The sequence below is a fragment of the Muscardinus avellanarius genome, assembly GCF_963383645.1.
Source record: "Muscardinus avellanarius genome assembly, chromosome: Y".
In the NCBI taxonomy this organism is placed as follows: Eukaryota; Metazoa; Chordata; class Mammalia; order Rodentia; family Gliridae; genus Muscardinus; species Muscardinus avellanarius.
Window position 1 is genome coordinate 8,744,040 of NC_137809.1, and position 19,647 is coordinate 8,763,686.

At 39.1% G+C, this 19,647-nt stretch overlaps 2 protein-coding genes across 3 annotated transcripts in view; both read right to left on the reverse strand.

The window, feature by feature from the left end:
* LOC308279535 (F-box-like/WD repeat-containing protein TBL1XR1) overlaps positions 1-19,647 on the reverse strand; it is a gene marked incomplete at both ends in the record, with an annotated part of 935,328 nt that overhangs the window by 519,124 nt on the left and 396,557 nt on the right.
* The window catches only part of LOC308279543 (ubiquitin carboxyl-terminal hydrolase 9X-like), a gene marked incomplete at both ends in the record, with an annotated part of 146,498 nt that overhangs the window by 5,311 nt on the left and 121,540 nt on the right, over positions 1-19,647 (reverse strand). For both annotated transcript variants that reach the window (XM_080719669.1, XM_080719670.1), the window contains 8 exons: positions 1,371-1,527; positions 6,823-6,911; positions 6,998-7,218; positions 8,637-8,822; positions 12,925-13,054; positions 15,030-15,258; positions 16,380-16,503; positions 17,943-18,693. In XM_080719669.1, coding sequence (XP_080575795.1) covers positions 1,371-1,527; positions 6,823-6,911; positions 6,998-7,218; positions 8,637-8,822; positions 12,925-13,054; positions 15,030-15,258; positions 16,380-16,503; positions 17,943-18,693 — 1,887 coding nt within the window. The remainder of the gene's footprint in view (positions 1-1,370; positions 1,528-6,822; positions 6,912-6,997; positions 7,219-8,636; positions 8,823-12,924; positions 13,055-15,029; positions 15,259-16,379; positions 16,504-17,942; positions 18,694-19,647) is intronic.

The following is a 19,647-nucleotide window of genomic DNA, read 5'->3' on the forward strand; positions in this document are numbered from 1 at the left end:
GCCAGCCACGTGCGCTGGCTTAGGAGACCCTGTTTCCAAATAAAAATGTAAAAATAGGTCTGGGAGTGTAGCCCGGAGGTAGAAGGGCTTCCAGGAACCTCAGTACCACCACCAAAAAAAAAAAAAAAAAAAAAAGAAATAATAATGTTGAGCACCGGGCACGGTGGCACATGCTTGTCATCCCCACACTTGGGAGGCGGAAACAGGAAGATTGTGCAGGTTCAAAGCCAGCCGCGCTGGCTTAAGAAACCCTGTTTCCAAATAAAAATATAAAATAGGTCTGGGAGTGTAGCCCGGAGTTAGAAGGGTTTCCGGGAACCCCTGTATCACCAAAAAAAAAAAAAAAAAAAAAAAAGGGTCAAATTAAAATAGTAACATCCAAGTTTATTTTCTGTAAAAGTTCTGATTTGGGCCGGGCATGGTGATGCACGTTTGTAATCCCAGGCACTTGGGAGCATGACATAGGAGGATTGCACAGGTTTGAAGCCAGCCTCAGCTACTTAGTGAGGCTCTCAGCAATTTAGTAAGACCCTGTTTCCAAATGAAGTATAAAATAGGACTGCGAGGATGGCCTGGAGTCGAAGGCCCCTGGGTTCTATTCCCAGAACAAAACAAAACAAAACAAAACAAAACCAAAAAGACTTGCCAGGAATGGTAGAGATAGAAGGAGTGAAGATTCGAGGACACCTGAAGCAAGTAGTGAGACCTGTCTGTCAAAATATAAAAGAGGCTGGGTGTGGTGGTGCACGCTTGTAATCCCAGCATTCAGGAGCCTGAGACAGGAGGATCACGGTTCACAGACAGCCTCAGCTATTTAGTGAGACCCTTTGCAAGTTAGTGAGACCCTGTTTCCAAATAAAGAATAAAAAATTGGGCTGGGGGTGTACGTTGGAGGTAGAATGCCCCTCCTTGGTTCCCTTCTCAGAACTGCAAAAAAAAAAAAAAAAAAAAAAAAAAAAAAAAAAAAAAAGAAAGGAAGAAAGAAAGGAAGAAAGAAAGAAAGAAAGAAAGAAAATATTACTAAAGGTAAAGCTTAGAGGAAGAATATCTGCACACGTATTCACACACACACTCCAAAACAAAAAATTTTTGACTCAGAACCAGGTGTGGTAGCACATGTTGATAATCCCAGTACTTAGGTGGCTGAGACAGAAGGATTGCAGGTTCAAGGCCAGCATTAGCAATTTAGCAAGACACTCAGCACCTCAGTGAGACTCTATTTAAAAAACAAAAAACAAAATAGGGTTGAGGATGTAGCTCTGAGGTAGAAATCCCTCTACTTTAACTCCCAGCACCACAATATAGATACCTACACATGACACAAAAAGAAAAACAAAAAATTTGACTATAAAATTATAAGAAACTCTCACCTGCAAGATTTGGTAAGCAATAGGGCAATTATTAAAGAGAGCTACCATACATTTTATACATTGATATGCTCTTTTTTGATAGTGATTCTTGGAATGCTGGATTGTATCAAACAGTCCATCACGGTCATCTGGAATTCCTTTAAGTGTGTTATGAATTCTAAAAAAGAATCAGATACAAGATTCATTCATCATTTATTCATTCATTCATTCACTTATTTTATTTGCAGTACTGGAGACTGAACCCAGGGAAACTACCTCTGAACTACACCCTCAGCCCTATTTTTATTATTTAGTTTGAAAAGTCTCAATAAGTTGTGAGAACCTGTGAAATTCCTGTCTTCCTACCCCAAGTACTGGGTTTACAAGTGTGCACCACGACTGGCTTACAATTTTTTTTTTTTTTTGGTGGTATTGAGGTTCCTAGAAACCTTTCTACCTCTGGGCTACACTCCCAGATCTATTTTATATTTTTTTATTTGGAAACAGGGTCTCTTAAATCAGCACAATCCTCCTGCCTCCGCCTCCCAATCACGGGGATTACAAGCGTGCACCACCACGCCTGGCTACAAAATTTACAATACCTAAAGAAATAAATATTTGAGTGGATCCTAAGAACCTGTCACTATGTGTTTTCTTTTGTCACTGAGCTACACATCTAGACTTTTAAATTTTGAAATGCCTAGCTGGCATCAAACCTGAAATTCTCCTGTTTCAGCCTCTCACAACTGGGATTACAGGCATACTTTACCATATTTTATGGTGTATGCCATCATGCCTGGCATATTTTTTCTTTTATACTCTTTTATGGTACTGGGGATGGAAACCAGGGGCTTTTGCTTCTGGCTACACTCCTAGACCTATTTTACATTTTATTTAAAAACAGGGTATCACTACATTGCTGAGAGCTTTCCTAAGTACCCGAGGCTGGTTTCAAACCTGTGCGATACTCTTATGTCAGCCTCCCAAATACTAGGATAAGAGTGTGCCCCACCATACCGGGCTATGCTTGGCATATATATATATATGGTTTTTTTTTTTTGTGGTACTGGGCTTCCTGGAAACCCTTTCGGGCTACACTCCCAGACCTATTTTACATTTTATTTGGAAACAGGGTCTCTTAAGCCAGCGCGACTGGCTTCGAACCTGAGCGATTCTCCTGTCTCCACCTCCCAAGCGTGTGGATTACAAGCTTGCGCCACCACCCCAGGCTGATGCTTGGCATATTTTTATTAAACTTATCCAAGTTTTTTTTTTTTTTCAGTACTGAAAATGGAATCCAGAGGCATATTACCTCTGGGCTACACCCCCAGCCCAATTATTATTTTTTTTGGTGGTATTGGGGGTGGAACCCAGAGGCTTTCTCCCTCCGGGCTACACTCCCAGACCCATTTTATATTTTATTTGGAAACAGGGTCTCACTAAGTTGCTTAGAGCCTCACTAAGTAGCTGAGCCCCCAGCCCAGTTTTATTCTTTATTTTGAAACAGGGTCTCACTGTTGCAGCCAGCCATACTAAGTAGCTGAGGCTATCTGAGAACCGGGATCCTCCTGTCTCAGCCTCCCAAGTACTAAGATTACAAGTGTGTGCCTGGCTCCTCAACCATGTTTTGATAATGCTTTACCATATTTTACAGTGTATGCCATCATGCCTGGCATATTTTTTACTTTCAGTTGGTTTATTTCTGTAAGACTGCATTTAGAATGTAAAGTTAGCCGGGCGTGGTGGCGCACATTTGTAATCCATGCGCATGGGAGGCGGAGACAGGAGGATCACATAGGTTCGAAGCCAGCCACACTGGGTTAAGAGATCCTGTTTCCAAATAAAAAAGTATAAAAATATGTCTGGGCGTATAGCCCGGAGGTAGAAGGGTTTCCAGGAACCCCAGTACCACAAAAACAAAAACAAACACAAACAAACAAACAATAATAACAACAAAAAAGAATGTAAAGTTAGAATCTAGTAACTAAAACAGGTGTAATAATGAAATTAAAATTAAATTCAAGTACAAAATTAAATTCCAGCTGAGTGTGGAGGTGCATGCTTGTAGTTCCAGTACTTAGGAGACTGAGACAGAGGGACAGAATTTGGCTATATTACTAATAATTATTATTATTTCACTTCATTTAGCTTTAGCTAAATTTTAATGTATTATGTAGCTAATTGTTCATTCTTCACAATGGTCAATATTAAAATTTACTAATAGAGCCAGGCATGGTGGCTCATGCTTGTAATCCTGCGCTTGGGAGGCGGAGACAGGAGGATCACACAGGTTCGAAGCTAGCCTTGCTGACTTGAGAGACTCTGTTTCCAAATAAAAAATATATATATAAAAAAATAGAAGCCGGGCGTGGTGGCGCACGCTTGTAATCCCAGCATTCGGGAGGCTGAGACCAGAGGATCGCGGTTCGGGGACAGCCTCAGCTACTTAGTGAGGCCCTCCGCAACTCAGTGAGACCCGGTTTCAAAATAAAGAATAAAAAATAGGGCAGGGGGTGTAGCTCGGAGGTCAAATGCCCCTGGGTTCCACCCCCAGACCCACAAAAAAAAAAAAAAGAAAAAAAAATAGGTGTCTGGGAGTGTAGCCCGGAAGTAGAAGGGTTTCCAGGAACCCCAGTACCACCAAATACATACATACATACATACATACATACATACATACATACATACATACATACATACATACATACATACTAATAGATAAGACATGTTTTTTCTTTTTTGCATCATTATTGGTCAGAAAGCAAGTAAAAACAATTATTGTTTACCTCATGACTCATAGTCCAGTCAAAAACTTAATTTTTCCCCCAAGATATTATTAATATCTTGTTTGAAGCTGGGCATGGTGACTCATGTCTGTAATCCCCACACTTTGGAGGCTGAGAGAGGAGAATCATACAGGTTCAAAGCCAGCCTCAGCTATTTAGTGAGGCTCTCAATAACTTAGTGAGACCCTGTTTCCAAATAAAATATACAAAAATAGGCCTGGAAGTATAGCTGAGAGGTAGAAAGCCTCTGGGATCCACCCCCAGTACCACCAAAAAACCACAAAAACAACAAACAAACAAAAAACTTGTTTGGAAATTGTAATCTTTCAAAGTTACTGTTTTTTTTTTTTTTTTTTTTTGTGTGTGTGTGTGTGTGTGTGTGTGTGTGTGTGTGTGTGTGTGTGTGTGTGTGTGTGTGTTAGTGTTACCAGAAAAGGAACCCAGGGACAGAATATTTGGCCTCTGAGCTACACTCCAGACCTATTTTTAATTTTTTCTTTTGAAACGTCTCACTATGTTGCCGATTCTTGCCTCAAACCAGCAGTTCTCCTGTCTCAGCCTCCCAAGTACTGAGTACGTGTGTGCCAACATAGATGATACAAGTTACCATTTATAACACAGACACATGTATATATGTAATGTGTGTATGTTTATGTATATTTTTCTTTTCCAGCACTGGGGATGGAACCCTGGGGCATTGTACCTGTGAGCTATACCCCCAGCCCATTTTTTAAGTCTTTTGATTTTTGAAACAGGATCTCACTAAGTTGCCGAGGGCCTCACTAAGTAGCTGAGGCTGTCCGTGAACCCGGATTCTCCTGTCTCAGCCTTGTAAGTGTTGGAATTACAAGTGTGTGCCACCATGCCCGGCTTTTTTTTTTTTTTTTTTTTGGTGGTACTGGGGTTCCTGGAAGCCCTTCTACCTCCGGGCTACACTCCCAGGCCTATTTTTACATTTTTAATTGGAAACAGGGTCTCCTAAGCCAGCGCGCGTGGCTAGCTTCGAACCTGCGCGATCCTCCTGTCTCTGCCTCCTAAGCGCGGGGATGACAAGCGTGCGCCACCACGCCCGGCTCATGCCCGGCTTTAATATACATATTCTTAAAATATTATAAATAAAAATATCTAACAAGATTCTATTCTACTTTCATTAAAAATAAGAGAAAAATAGTATATGGAAGAAAGCATTAAGCAGAAATATTAAGTATGAAACAACAACAAAACAATACAACAAAACAATACAGCCAGGATTGATGGTCATGCCCCTACTTCTAGCAACTTAGGAGGCTAAGGCAAAAAGATTGAAAGTCAAAGCCAGCCTGACAAATTTATGAGACTTTGTACAAAAGTAAAAAAATAAACAGGGCTGAGGATGTAGATCCATGATAAAGTGTCTCTGGGCTCTATATTAAAACACACACACACACACACACACACACACACACACACACACACACACCAGAAATAAAAGAAAATTTTAACAAATGTGGCATTTTTCACCTTTTTTTGGTGATACTAAGGATGAAACCCAGGGACTTTCTTCCTCCTAGTTACACCCACAGCCCTATTTTTTTATTCTTTATTTTGAAACAGGGTCTCACTGAGTTGCAAAGGGCCTCAGGGTCTTACTAAGTAGCTGAGGCTGTCCTCGAACCTTGATTCTCCTATGTCAGCCTCCTGAATGCTGGGATTACAAGCATGCACCATCATGCGTGGCTCCACTTATTTTTTAAAGTATACAACAGAGCCAGGCGTGGTGGCGCACGCTTGTAATCCCCGTGCCTGGGAGGCTGAGACAGGAGGATCGCATGGGTTCGAAGCCAGCCTTAGCTACTTAGTGAGGCTCTCAGCAACTTAGTGAAACCCTGTTTCCAAATAAAATATAAAATAGGTCTGTAGTATAGCCTGGAGGTAGAAAGTCCCTGGGTTCCACCCCCAGTACCACCAAAAAAAAAAAAAAAAAAAAAAAAAAGTATACAACATGGAGCTGGACGTGATGGTACGTGCATGTAATCTGAGTACTTGGGAGGTTGAGACAAAATGATTGCAGATTCAAGGACAGCCTCAGCATGTAGTGAGACTCTCATCAAACCTATGAGACCTTGTTTATAAATTAAAAAATAAAATAGGGCTGGGGTATAACTCAGAGGTAAAATGCTTCTGGATTCAATCCCCAGTACCAAAGCAAAACAAGTAAACAAACAAAATTATAAAAGTATAAACATAAACTGGGTGTAGTGGTTCACTCTTGTAATCCTAGTACTTGGAAGGCTGAGACAGGAGGATCACAGGTTCACAGACAGGCTCAAGTATGTAGTGAGATCCTCTGCAACTTAAGTGAGACACTGTTTCAAAATAAAGAATAAAAATTAAGGCTGGGGTATAACTCGCAGGTAGAATGCCCCTGGGTTCAATCCCTAGCAACACACACACACACACACACACACACACACACACACACACACACACACACGTATATGTATATATATGTATATATGTGTGTGTATATATATATATATATACATGTATATATATGTTTTTATATATTTTACATGTATAATATGTCATATACATATATGACATTAATTAGAGCTCCAAAAAGTACAAATATATTTAGTTACTGGCAGATGAGGTTGTTATTGCAAATTAGGAAATTGTAATTATGATAATACCAAAAAAGTATCTACCTGTGAGTCTGCCAGGAGTCCTCAATTAGTAAAACTTGCAAAAGTAGGTCCAAATATGGTCGAAGTTCATAAGTGTATGAATATGCAACCTAAAAACAGGTAAAAATTAGTGAATTACTCACTTAAAGGCATACAATTATAATTACAGACAGATAAATGTTTAATTTTCTTTAACCTGCCAAAGAAGTTCACTGAGGACAGTAGATGAGAATTGAGGATTCTCCCAAGAGCAGAACTGAAGTAACTTGATGGTCTCCTCTGAGTTACTACAATCTTCAATAATTTTCTTCACATAACTTATTTTCACAAATAAAATATCTGCCACATTCTGTTGAATTGGCATTATGGGCTGTGATAAATTAGGGTCACCAAAAGGATTGGGAAGAGGAGGATTACCTAGAAAAGATGTGTCATCAATGAAAAGCCATCAGACTTGCCAATAAGATTAAAAAACAAATTTATTATTTCAAAATATAAAATGAGCCAGGTGTGGTGGTGCATGCTTGTAATCCCAGCATTCAGGAGGCTGAAACAGGAGAATCGCGGTTCGCAGACAAACTTAGCTACTTAGTGAGGCCCTTTGCAACTCAGTGAGACCCTGTTTCAAAATAAAAAAATAAAAAATAGGGCAGGAGGTTTAGCTACCAAGTAGAATGCTCCTGGGTTCTATCCCTACTATTGCAAAATAAAAGGAAAAGAAAAAAAAAATAGCAAAACCAAAACCAACCAAACAAAAAATGATCTTAGATTTCCTAAGAACAGTATTATTCACTAAGGCAATCACATATTACAAAATGATAAGATAAAATGAATATAATGATGAGCTAAAGAAAAAAAAAACACCAAAATTTTGTTAACTATTTCTTATATAAACTATCACAATATCAGGATTCCCCCCACCACCACCAGTACTGGGGATGGAACCCAGGGGCATTCTATCTCTGAGCTATACTCCCAGCCCTATTTTTTTTATTATTATCTTTTTTGTGGTACCAGGGATGGAATCCAGGGACATTTTACTTGAGAGCTGCATCCTTTGCCCTTTTTTTTTTTTTTTTTGGTGGTACTGGGGTTCCTGTAAGCCCTTCTACCTCCGGGCTACACTCCCAGACTATTTTATATATTTTTATTTGGAAACAGGGTCTCTTAAGCTGGTATGGCTGGCTCTGAACCAGTGCGATCCTCCTGTCTCTGCCTCCCAAGCACGGGGATTACCAGCATGTGCCACCACGCCTGGCTCTTTGCCCTATTTTTTAATTCTTTATTTTGAAAGTGGGTCTCATTGAGTTGCAAAGGGCCTCACTAACTAGTAGCTGAAGCTGTCCACAAATCATGATACTCTGGTCTCAGCCTCTTGAATGCTGGGATTACAAACTTGAGCCACCACACCTGGCTTATTCTCTATTTTTAAACAGGGTCTCAATGAGTTGCAAATGGCCTTTCTAAGTAGCTGAGGCTAGCCGCAAGCCACAATCCTCTTGTCTCAGCCTCCCAAATACTGGGATTATAAGTATGCACTACCACACTCAGCTTTCAAACTCATTTTACAAGCCTTAAGAATTACTTTCAATCAAGTACTATTCAAGAGAGTATTTTTTTTTGGTGGTACTGAGGATGGAATGCTTCTAACTCTGGCTATACTCCCAGACTTATTTTATATTTTATTTGGAAATAGGGTCTCTAAAGTCAGCAAGGCTGGCTTCGAACCTGCACAATCCTCCTGTCTCTGCCTCCCAAGTGGGGGGATTACAAATGTGCACCACCACGCCCAGCAAGAGAGCATTATTTTAAAAAGAAAAAAAAATCTACTTTACCATTGATTGAAGATTGTGTTCTTGATGAAACACTGCAACAACGAATCAGCTGAGACACTACTGAATATAACTTGCCTAATTCAGCATATTGGTATTTGATTGGAGGACCTGGTCCTTCATCCAAAGACACAAGCATAAAGGTAGCAGGAACATTCAATTTCAGAAGTTGAGTCTTTTCTGCCAACCCTATAAAATGGGGACAAAATAAAAAATAAGAAAAACATTAGAATGCATAGTATGAAGTAATTAAAAATTATCACAGCTGCTATGACTTTTATGATTGAAATTCATTCTTTTGTTGTTTGAAAATGCAGACAATATAAGCAAAATGCAGATAGAACAGAAAATACATTGTTTTAATTACACTTTAATTTTGTTGGTACTGGGAATCAAATCAAACATTATTCTACCTCCGAGCTATACCCCAGACCTATATTATTCTGAATCAGGATCTCAGTAAATTTCTGAAACTGTCCTCAAACCTGCAATCCTTTTGTCTCAGACTGCCAAGTACTAGAATTATAAGAAGTGCATTATCATGTTCAACTTCTTTTCAAAATTGTTAGTTTATACATAGAGTGTTATCACATGAGGTTTGGTTAATTGCATTTAATGTAATATTCTCCAATTTCATACACATTGTCATAAATCACAAAATTTTTCTTTTTCCTTTTCAGTGCTGAGGATTGTACACCAATTCTACCTCTGAGCTAAACCCCCAGACATTTTTTTTAATTTTATTTTTTGTAGCACCGAGGGTGGAACTCAGGGACATAACTACCTCCAAGGTACACTCCCAACCCTAGATTTTATTCTTTATTTTGAAACAAGGTCTCACTAAATTGCAGAGGGCCTCACTAAGTAGCTGAGACTGTCTACGAACATTATCCTCCTATCTCAGCCTCCTTTTATTTATTTATTTTTGCTGTTGTGGTACTGGGGATTATTCCAGGGACATCTACCTCTGAGTTACATCCCAACTCTATTTTTTATTCTTTATTTTTGACACAACTTCTTACTGAGTTGCAAAGGGCACTGCGTCACTAAGAAGCTGAGACTCCTTGCCTCAGTCTCCTAAATGCTGGGATTACAAGTGTGCTTTTTAAAATGCATCTCACTAAGTTGCTCAGTCTAGCCTTGAATTTGCGATCCTCCCATTTTAGGCAAATACTGGTTATAGGCATATGTAGCCACCTGTTTTCTATTCCTTATTTTGAAAAAGGGTCTCATTGAATTGCAAAGGGCCTCCACAAGTAGCTGAGGCTGGCCTTGAACCTGCAATCCTCTGTCTCAGCCTCCTAAATGCTAAAATTACAAGGGTGTGCCACTATACCCAGCTTGCTTATTAATTTTGACTTTCTTTCTTTTTTTTTTTTTTTGGTGGTACTGGGGTTCCTGGAAGCCCTTCTACCTCCGGGCTACACTCCCAGACCTATTTTTACATTTTTATTTGGAAACAGGGTCTCCTAAGCCAGCGCGAGTGGCTAGCTTTGAACCTGCGCGATCCTCCTGTCTCTGCCTCCCAAGCGCGGGGATTACAAGCGTGCGCCACCGCGCCCGGCTAATTTTGACTTTCTAATTCAACAAATTTTAGTTGAACTGATATTCCTGTGTGTGTGTGTGTGTGTGTGTGTGTGTGTGTGTGTGTGTGTGTGTGTGTGTGTGTTACTAGATATGGAACCTAGGGGCATTTTACCTCTGAGCTCTACTTAGCTCTACTTTTTATTCTTTATTTTGAAACAGGGTCTCGCTGAGTTGAAAAGGGCCTCACTAAGTAGCTGAGGCTGGCTGCAAACCACAATCCTCCTGTCTCAGCCTCCCAAATGCTGGGATTACAAGCATAAGCCACCACGCCCAGCTTGATTTTATTCTTTACTAAGGCTGAACAATACTTTACTATTGATCCATTCATTTACTGATAGACGTGGATATTTGAGTGGCTTCCATATCTTATCCATTGTTAAGAATGGTGGGCACTGGATAGTGGTATTACTAGATCATAGGTAGTAGCTAGCCAATTCATAGTAACTGGATCAATAGGTAGTAGGGTCACAGTATTTATTTCACTTCTTTTGGGTGTCACTGGGGATTTGAACCCAGAGGCATTCTACCTCTGAGATAAACCCCTACCCCAATTTTATTTCTTATTTGGTAATAGGGTCTCACTAAATTGCAGAGGCCTTGCTAAATATTTGAGGCTGGCTTCAAATCTGCAATCCACCTGTCTCAGCCTCCCAAGTACTGGGCTTACAAGCATGTGCCACCTTTTGTTAATTTTTTTAAGAACATCCATGGCTTATCAACCTATGAATTAGTTTTCTCAAAAGTTTTTATAAGTCTACAACCATACTACCCTGAACACACCCAGTCTAGTCCGACCTAGGAAGCTAAGCAGGGTCAAGCCTGTTTAGTTCTTAGATGGGAGACTACCTGGGAATACTAGGCTTCAGAGGCTAGTGGCTTAGACTTGAAATCTCAGTACTTGGAAGGCTGAGACAGTAGGATGGCAGGTACATAGCCAACTCAGCAACTTGTGAGGCTCTCCACAACTTAGACCTTGTTTGAAAATAAGGTTAAAATAGGGCTGGGGGTATAGCTTAGAAACAGAATACCCCTGGGTTCAATACCCAGTAAGAAAACACACACACACACACACACACACACACACACACACACACACACACACGCACTATTGCCTGAGGCATTATGGAGAATGTTACACAATGTGCTGTAAATGCACTGTTCATCTTTGTCAAACTCTGAACCTTAAAACATGTCTAGTTCTATGGATTTACTATTAAGACATAAGTAATGGGGGCAGTGAAAATTAAGATGTTAAATTATGCCAGCTATGGTGGCGCAGGCTTGTAATTCTAGCATTTGGGAGGCTGTTCAGCTATTTTGTGATGCCCTTTTGCAACTCAGTGAGACCTTGTTTTACAACAAACAAACAAACAAACAAACAAAATTGGGCTGTGGGTGTATCTTGGAGCTAGAATGCCTCTCTTAGTTCCACCCCCAGTACCGCAAAGAAAAAAAAAAGGATGTTATATAATGAACCAATGATATATGATTTAATAACCTGCACTATTGAAAATGGGAACAGGGCTGGGAATAGAGCTCAGTCATAGAGTGCTTGCAAGCATAAGGCTCCGGGTTTAACACTCAACAGTGCAAAATGTAGACTATTAAAAAGAAAGAACAAGCCGGGCGTGGTGGCGCACGCTTGTAATCCCCGCACTTGGGAGGCAGAGACAGGAGGATCGCGCAGGTTCGAAGCCAGCTGCGCGCGCTGGCTTAGGAGACCCTGTTTCCAAATAAAAATGTAAAAATAGGCCTGGGAATGTAGCCCGGAGGTAGAAGGGCTTCCAGGAACCCCAGTACCACCAAAATAAAATAAAATAAAATAAAATAAAATAAAATAAAAAGAAAGAACAAGCCGGGCATTGTGGTGCAGGTTTGTAATCCCAGCATTTGAGAGGCTGAGAAAGGAGGATTGTGGGTTGCTGACAACCCCAAGCTACTTAGTGAGGCCCTTTGCAACTCAGTGAGACTTTGTTTCAAAATAAAGAATAAAAAAAAGGAGTTGGAGTGTCATTCAAAGGCAGAATCCCTGGTTTCCATCCCCAGTAAAAGGGGGGGGGACAGTATAAAGTATGAGTTTTGCCAGGCATGGTGGCTCATGCTTGTAATCCCAGCATTTGCTTATAATCCCAGCATTCGGGAGGCTGAGACCAGAGAATCGCAGTTCGCAAAGAGCCTCAACTACTTAAATGATGCCCTCTGCAACTTAGTGAGACCCTGTTTCAAAATAAAGAATAAAGCCTGGTGTGGTGGCCCACACTTGTAATCCCCTGTGTTTGGGAGGCAGAGACAGAAGGATCGCACAGATTCGAAGCCAGCCTTGCTGGCTTAAGAGACCCTATTTCCAAATAAAAATATAAAATAGGTCTGGGAGTGTAGCCCGGAGGTAGAAGGGCTTCTAAGGAACCCCAGCAACACACACACAAAATAAATAAGTAAATAAAAATTAAAATAAAATAAATAAAATAAAAATAAAGAATAAAATAATAGGACAGGGTAGCTCAGAGGTTGAATGCCCCTGGGTTCCAGCCCCAGACTCATTTAAAAAAGAAAAAAAAAGAAAAAAAGAAAAAAAGAGTTGGCATTGTTTTTTTTTATTTTCTGTGTGTAATCCTCTTGTATCTTTCACTATGATTCTTAGTTTCATCATTTAATATGTAAATATTATATACTTACTGAAATACATATATAACGAAATTCTTACCTAAATTGGCATACATTACAAACAAATTGAAATATTGCTGTAAATGACGTCCATGTTCTGAAACTTCCCTTCTCAGGAGATTTAATACTGCACTTAGTAAGTGATCACTCAAGCTCAAGTTATCAACCATCTGTGAAAGATAAAATATTGTTTTATCGGCAACAGTATGTAGTAACAAAATACTTTTATTTACGTAAAAAGAGCCGTGTTCACACATACAGAAAGTGTTAGAAAGAAAATTATTATATTTAATTGTTCTTTCACAGAGGGAAAAAGTTGTAGAAAACTCAAGATAGATTCTTCAGTATTGTTAAAACTATAAATATAATGTACATGTTACTTTTTGTGCTTAAGAATAAAAAATAGGGCTGGGGGTGTAGCTTGGAGGTAGAATGCCCCTGGGTTCCATCCCCTGTACCACCAATGTGACGGGCCCCGCCCATCAGCCAGTAAGTCCGAGAGCTAAGATGGCGTTGAGCGGAAGTTCCCCAAAGCGCTTAGGTGGTAAACAACTTTCAGGAAGTATGACGTCAAGAGCATGAGATACACGGGAACACCGCATGCCATAGGGCAACAGCCAATGGACTGGCTGTGCCCATGAGTTGTACACGTGAACGGTCTGCTGATTGGCTGTTGGGCTCTATATAAGGGAAGGATTTCTGGGGAGAGGGAGAGAAGATCTACGGGAACTGTACAAGAAGCTGGGGTAATAAAACTGCTTGAGGAAGATCGTGTAAGAGTCGTCACTGCGACCGACACACCAATAAATAAATAAATAAATAAATAAATAAATAAATAAATAAATAAATAAATGGAATGTAGTTTGAAGGAAAATGTTCTGGATTTTAATTACTAGTACCAAAAGAGAAAAGGAAAGAGGAAGAGAGATGAAAGAAAAAAGAAAAGAGAAAGAGAGCTACTTAAAAGGTTTGATTAAGCTACTATAATTCTTATTTTTAGCCAGATGTGTAGGCACACACTTGTAATCTCAGCATTTGGGAGGCTGAGATTGAAGGATTGTGGTTCGTGGCCAGCCTCAGATATTTAGTGAGGTCCTCAGCAACTTAGTGAGACCCTGTTTCAAAATAAAGAATAAAAAATAGGCTGAGGGTGTAGCGAGGAGGTCTAATATCCCTGGGTTCTATCCCCAGACCCGCAAAAATAAAAAACAAACAAACAAAAAACAAACAAAAAAACCTTGTTTTCTCAACCAAGAAGTCTACCATAATTTTTATGGTAGACTGTATGACTGATTCTCCTACAATTCCTATGGGTGAAACTCAGGGCTTGGGCCTACTAAGCAAGGTACCACAGCTCCTAGCTGGGATTTTCATCACTTTTTTTTCTTTATTCTTTATTTTGAAACCGGGTCTCACTGAGTTGCAAAGGGCCTCACTAAGTAGCTGAGGCTGTCTGCAAACTGCGATCCTCTGGTCTCAGCCTCCCAAATGCTGGGATTACAAGTGTGCGCCACCACACCCAGCTATGTTAAGTCTTATAAATTCCTAATGATCTAAATCATATCATCCAAGCTTTAGCTTGACTTTCTTTATATTAAAAAAAATTTTTTTTTGTGGCACCGGTGATGGAACCCAGGGCACACTACCCAGCCCTATTTTTTAATTCTTTTTTTTTTTTTTTTTTTTTTGGTGTGTGTGGTACTGAGGGTGGAATCCAGGAGCTTTTCTACCTCTGGGCTATACTTCCCGACCTATTTTATACTTATTTGGAAACAGGGTCTCACTAAGTTGCTGGGAGTCTCAGTAAATAGCTGAGGCTGGTTTCGAACCTGTACGATCCTCCTGTCTCAGCCTCCCAAGTACTGGAATTACAAGCAAGTGCCATGCTCAGTTTGATTATAAATCTTAAACATATAAAATCTTAAGATTTACTAAGTAAATGAACAGGAATTTATCTTACTTATTAAAGTGCTTAATGATCGTTATCATGAAATAATTTTAAGAACCAAAATATCATAATGCATTCATATTTAGGTGCATTTTAGGATAATAAAAATGAAAAAGGCACATATACTTGCTGCTTTGAATTTTAGAAATAGAATTTACTTTAAATATTTAATTTCTAGAGAGAAGCAGTGCAATTACCTGACTACAATGTGGTCCTGGAGAAGCAAAAGGCGAAGGACAAGAACCATCTTGCATGGAAAAATGTGCCATAAATACTATAAGTTTTGCAAATACACCCCTCACTTCTGCAATAGGGCACTCCAGAAGGTACTCAGAGAAACAATTTGACACATTAAAAAGAACATTATGAGCAAACCAAAAACGTACATTCTTGCTGTAACGGAGGAGAATGCATAATGCATCATACCTAAAACAGAAATATCTATGAATAGCAATATTTGTTAATATATTTATTTTGTTTTGCTATAGAAAAACAAAGAGTTCTATAAACCAAAAAAACAATAAAAATGTTATCTACCATCACTGGTTAGTTGATTCTCTACAAATACAAGACTGATAAAGCCCTGTTACTAGTCAAGTCTTAGAATCATAAAATGAACTCAAGCTGGGAATGGTGGTGCATGCTTCTAATTCCAATACTTGGAAGGCTGAGATAAGAGGATCACAGGTTAGAAGCCAGCTTTAGCAACTTAGTGAGACCTTGTTTACAAATAAGAAATAAAATTGGGCTGGGTATACCTTGGAGCTAGAATGTCTGGGGTCCACAAAATAATAAAATAAAATAAAAATAACCCAATAAAATATATGTAGGTCTTTACAAATTTCTTAATGTAAATGATGTTAAATCAAGGTATTACAATTATCTGTGTACCTTTTAAACATATAAGCAAGACTATAGTTATTGAGAATTTCACATAGTAATGATAAAACTTAGTTTCAAATGAAAGGTACTAAAGACGTGACACAGTTAACTGAAATAGAAGCCAATTTATGAATAATCTTAGTCACACTTATACACTTTTAATGCCATACATGGTGGTACATGATCTTGGGAGGCTCAGACAGGAGGATCATAAATTTGAGGACAGCCTCTGCAAGTAGTGAGACTCTCATCATTCTAGCAAGACTTTTGTTTTTTAAAAAAATGGGGCTAGGGTTATAGCACAGATGTAAAAAGCATCTATTTTTTCTTCATACTGGGGACTAAACCCAGGGCCATTATACCCATTTTATTTTTTATTTGAAAGAGGGTCTCTTTAGGTCACTGAGAGCCTCATTAAGTTGCTGAGACTGATCTTAAACCCGCAATCCTCTTGTCTTAGCCCTTCATGTACTGGGATGACAAGTGGGTACTACCATGTCCAGCTAGGTTGTACAGTTTTAGTAAGATTTTTCTCAGAATTACTACTAAGACTTTTTTCTGTGTTTAAAATTTAAACTAATTTTCTCATGACTAGAAAAAAATTAGTGTAATAAAGAACCAAGCTAACTCTATGTATGATATGAATAATATCCAAACCCATGTACCAATCACTGGCAGGTCCACGGACTATTTTCTTGGTATGAAATCCAGTGGTAAAGAGAAATTTAGCAGCAAGTTGAATGCTAATCATTGTGATTTCTTCTCCTTCAGGTAATAAGTGATCTTGTCCTTTGGAGAAAACGCACATAATCAATCACATTTAAAGTTTCACATAAAAAATTTTAGCTAAAAGTAGTACTATTTTTTTGGAAATGGGGACTGAACTCATGGACACTCTCCTTTTTATTTTGAAAAAGAAGTTGTGGAGGTATTGGCCTGCCAAGTACTAGAATTAGTAGAATCATGCCCCAAAATCATTATCTTACTACCTCACTAAACCATGTTTAAAATGATTGCTTGAGTCAAAAATTGTTAAAATAGCCAGGTATGGTGGCTCTTGCTTATAATCCACACGTTTGGGAGGCAGAGACAGGAGGATCAATCATGCAGGTTTGAAGCCAGCCTTGCTGGCTTAAGAGACCCTGTTTCCAAATAAAATATAACATATGTCTGGGAGTGTAGCCTGGAGGTAGAAGGGTTCCATCCCCAGTACCACCAAAATAAATAAATAAATAAATAAATAAATAAATAAATAAATAATTGTTACAATAAGTAACAATTTATAAATAAATTTACAAGATAAATTTTTTATAAAGATATTTTACTTTCCCCAAAGTGCCACCATTCCAAGGCACAGATATGGTATTTATTTTATTTTATTTTATTTTTTCGGGTCTGGGGATGGAATCCAGAGGCATTCGACCTCTGAGCTACACTCCCTGCCCTATTTTTTTTTTATACTTATTTTGAAACCGGGTCTCACTGAGTTGCAAAGGGCCTCACTAAGTAGCTGAGGCTGTCTGCGAACTGCGATCCTCCGGTCTCAGCCTCCCAAATGCAAGGATTACAAGCATACGCCACCACAACCGGCTGGTATTTATTTTAAAATAACTAGAACTGAAAATGCTGCCAGTTCAAATGAACTAAGGATGAGTATATGAGAAAAAAAAGAGAGAGAGAGAAAGAACTCAAGAGCAAATTTAGAAAAATGTTGATGCCCAGAAAAAAAAAATCCTACAAGTGAACATGATATTGTGGTGGTAAACATCTATAATCCCAGTATTTGGGAAGCTGAGACAAGACTGCAGGTTTGAGGCCAGCCTCAGCAACTTAATGTTGCAAAATAAAAGATGGAGCTCAAGCTGTAGGTTGGAGGTAGAATGCCTCTGGGTCCAATCCCTAGTAAAACAACAAACACACACACACACACACACACACACACACACACACACACAACACACACACACACACAGTGAATTATTAAATTTTGCTAATAAAAAGCAAATTTCCGCCAGGCATGGTGGTGCACGCTTGTAATCCCTGTGCTTGGGAGGTGGAAGATTGCACAGGCTGGAAGCCAGCCTTGCTGGCTTAAGAGACCGTTTCCAAATAAAAATATTTTAAAAACAATAGATGTCTGGGAGTATAGCCTGGAGGCAGAAGGTTTTCAGGAACCCCAGTACCACCAAAACAAACAAACAAACAAACAAACAAACAAACAAACAAACCTGGAGCGGGATTTAGGTAAATAGCATTGCATGTAAGCAGTTTTTTCACAAACTGAAAATATTCTAAACTATACTGCATTTGATTATGCATGAATTGTACATTCTGTTTCTGTACACTTTTCTCAATGGCTGGTGACATAAGAATCTGATGAGATCTTGTGATAGTTATCTCTGACATATATCTTATCATTGCATCATCTTCATTAATTGTGTCCATTCGTTCATAAAAAAGTATATAAGCATTCCACCACCTTTTCTGTCGCCTGTATGACATGCGCTTCATCATATGATCAAATACTTCTCCCATGTACTCTCCACCAAAACACTGATTTTTCATTTCTTCATCATCATCCATTTTACATTCTGTTACATCTCCATCATCAAACTTATACCAGCGATTTCTCTCACCATCATTACTATTCCTTTGAATGATATAAGAATAATAATGTCCACCACTTGCTTGACCACTGTGTACAAGCACACCGACAAGTCTGTATTTTGTGCTTCTAGCTATGCCATTTTCAGAATGCTCCTTCTGTTGAATCACCTGACTCTCTGAATTTACATTATCTCCTTCTAGGTTTGCGACACCTGCTACTGTGTAAGGTTCCATGTCCAGTTCTCGTGGAAATTCAAAATAATCATTAAATTTGATTGCACATTCTCTTTCCCAGTCATAGTCAAATCGTTTCAGTTGAATAGCAAGAATAGGAGGCAGTTTTTTAATTAGCAAACGCTTTACTGTGTCAACCTACAACAAACAGACAGTTTAATTGTACATCATTTTATTACCAAAGTAACAAAATATAGTACTAAAAGATTATGACTTGCCGGGTGTGGTGGTGCACACTTGTAATAACCGCGCTTGGGAGGTGGAGACAGGAGGATTGCACAGGTTCGCTGGGCACGGTGACACACACTTGTAATCCCAGCATTTGGGAGGCTGAGACAGAAGGAATGCACAGGTTTGAAGCTAGCCTGAAAAATTAGTTTATTAATGGGGCCATATGCCATGGCATATAATACATGCTACAAACTATTAGTGAATTTAATCTTGACAGTACTTTTATATCCTTTTATTTAAAGATGTATTTTATTTTTATAATAGAGATAGAACCCATGGATTTCAGACTAGGGATTGAACCTAGGGGCATTGTACCTCAAAGCTACATCTCCAGCCCTGTTTTTTATTTTGAAACAGGTCTCACTAAGTTGCAAAGGCCTCATTAAATAGCTGAGGCTATCCGTGAACCTACAATCCTCCTGTCTCAGCCTCCCAAGTACTGGGATTACAAATGTATGCCACCAAGCCTGGTTTTATTTATTTGTTCATTTATTTATTTTTGTGGTACTAGGGGTGGAACCCAGGGGCTTTCTAACTTTGGGCTACACTCCCAGACCTAGTTTACATTTTATTTGGAATCAAGGTCTCACTAAGTTGCTGAGAGCCTCAATAAGCAGCTGAGGCTGGCTTTGAAACTGTGTGATCCTCCTGTTTCAGTATCTCAAGTACTGGGATTACAAACTTGTGCCATCATGCCCAGCTCCGTGTCCGGCTTTATAAAATGTGCCTTAATGGTGACAAAAAAATAAGAGGAGGCTGGGTGAACTGGCACATGTTTATATTCCCAGTATTTGGGAGCTCAGTGCTTTTGGTTTAAACACACATACACAGACACTTTCAGACATGTCAGGGTTCTCAGTA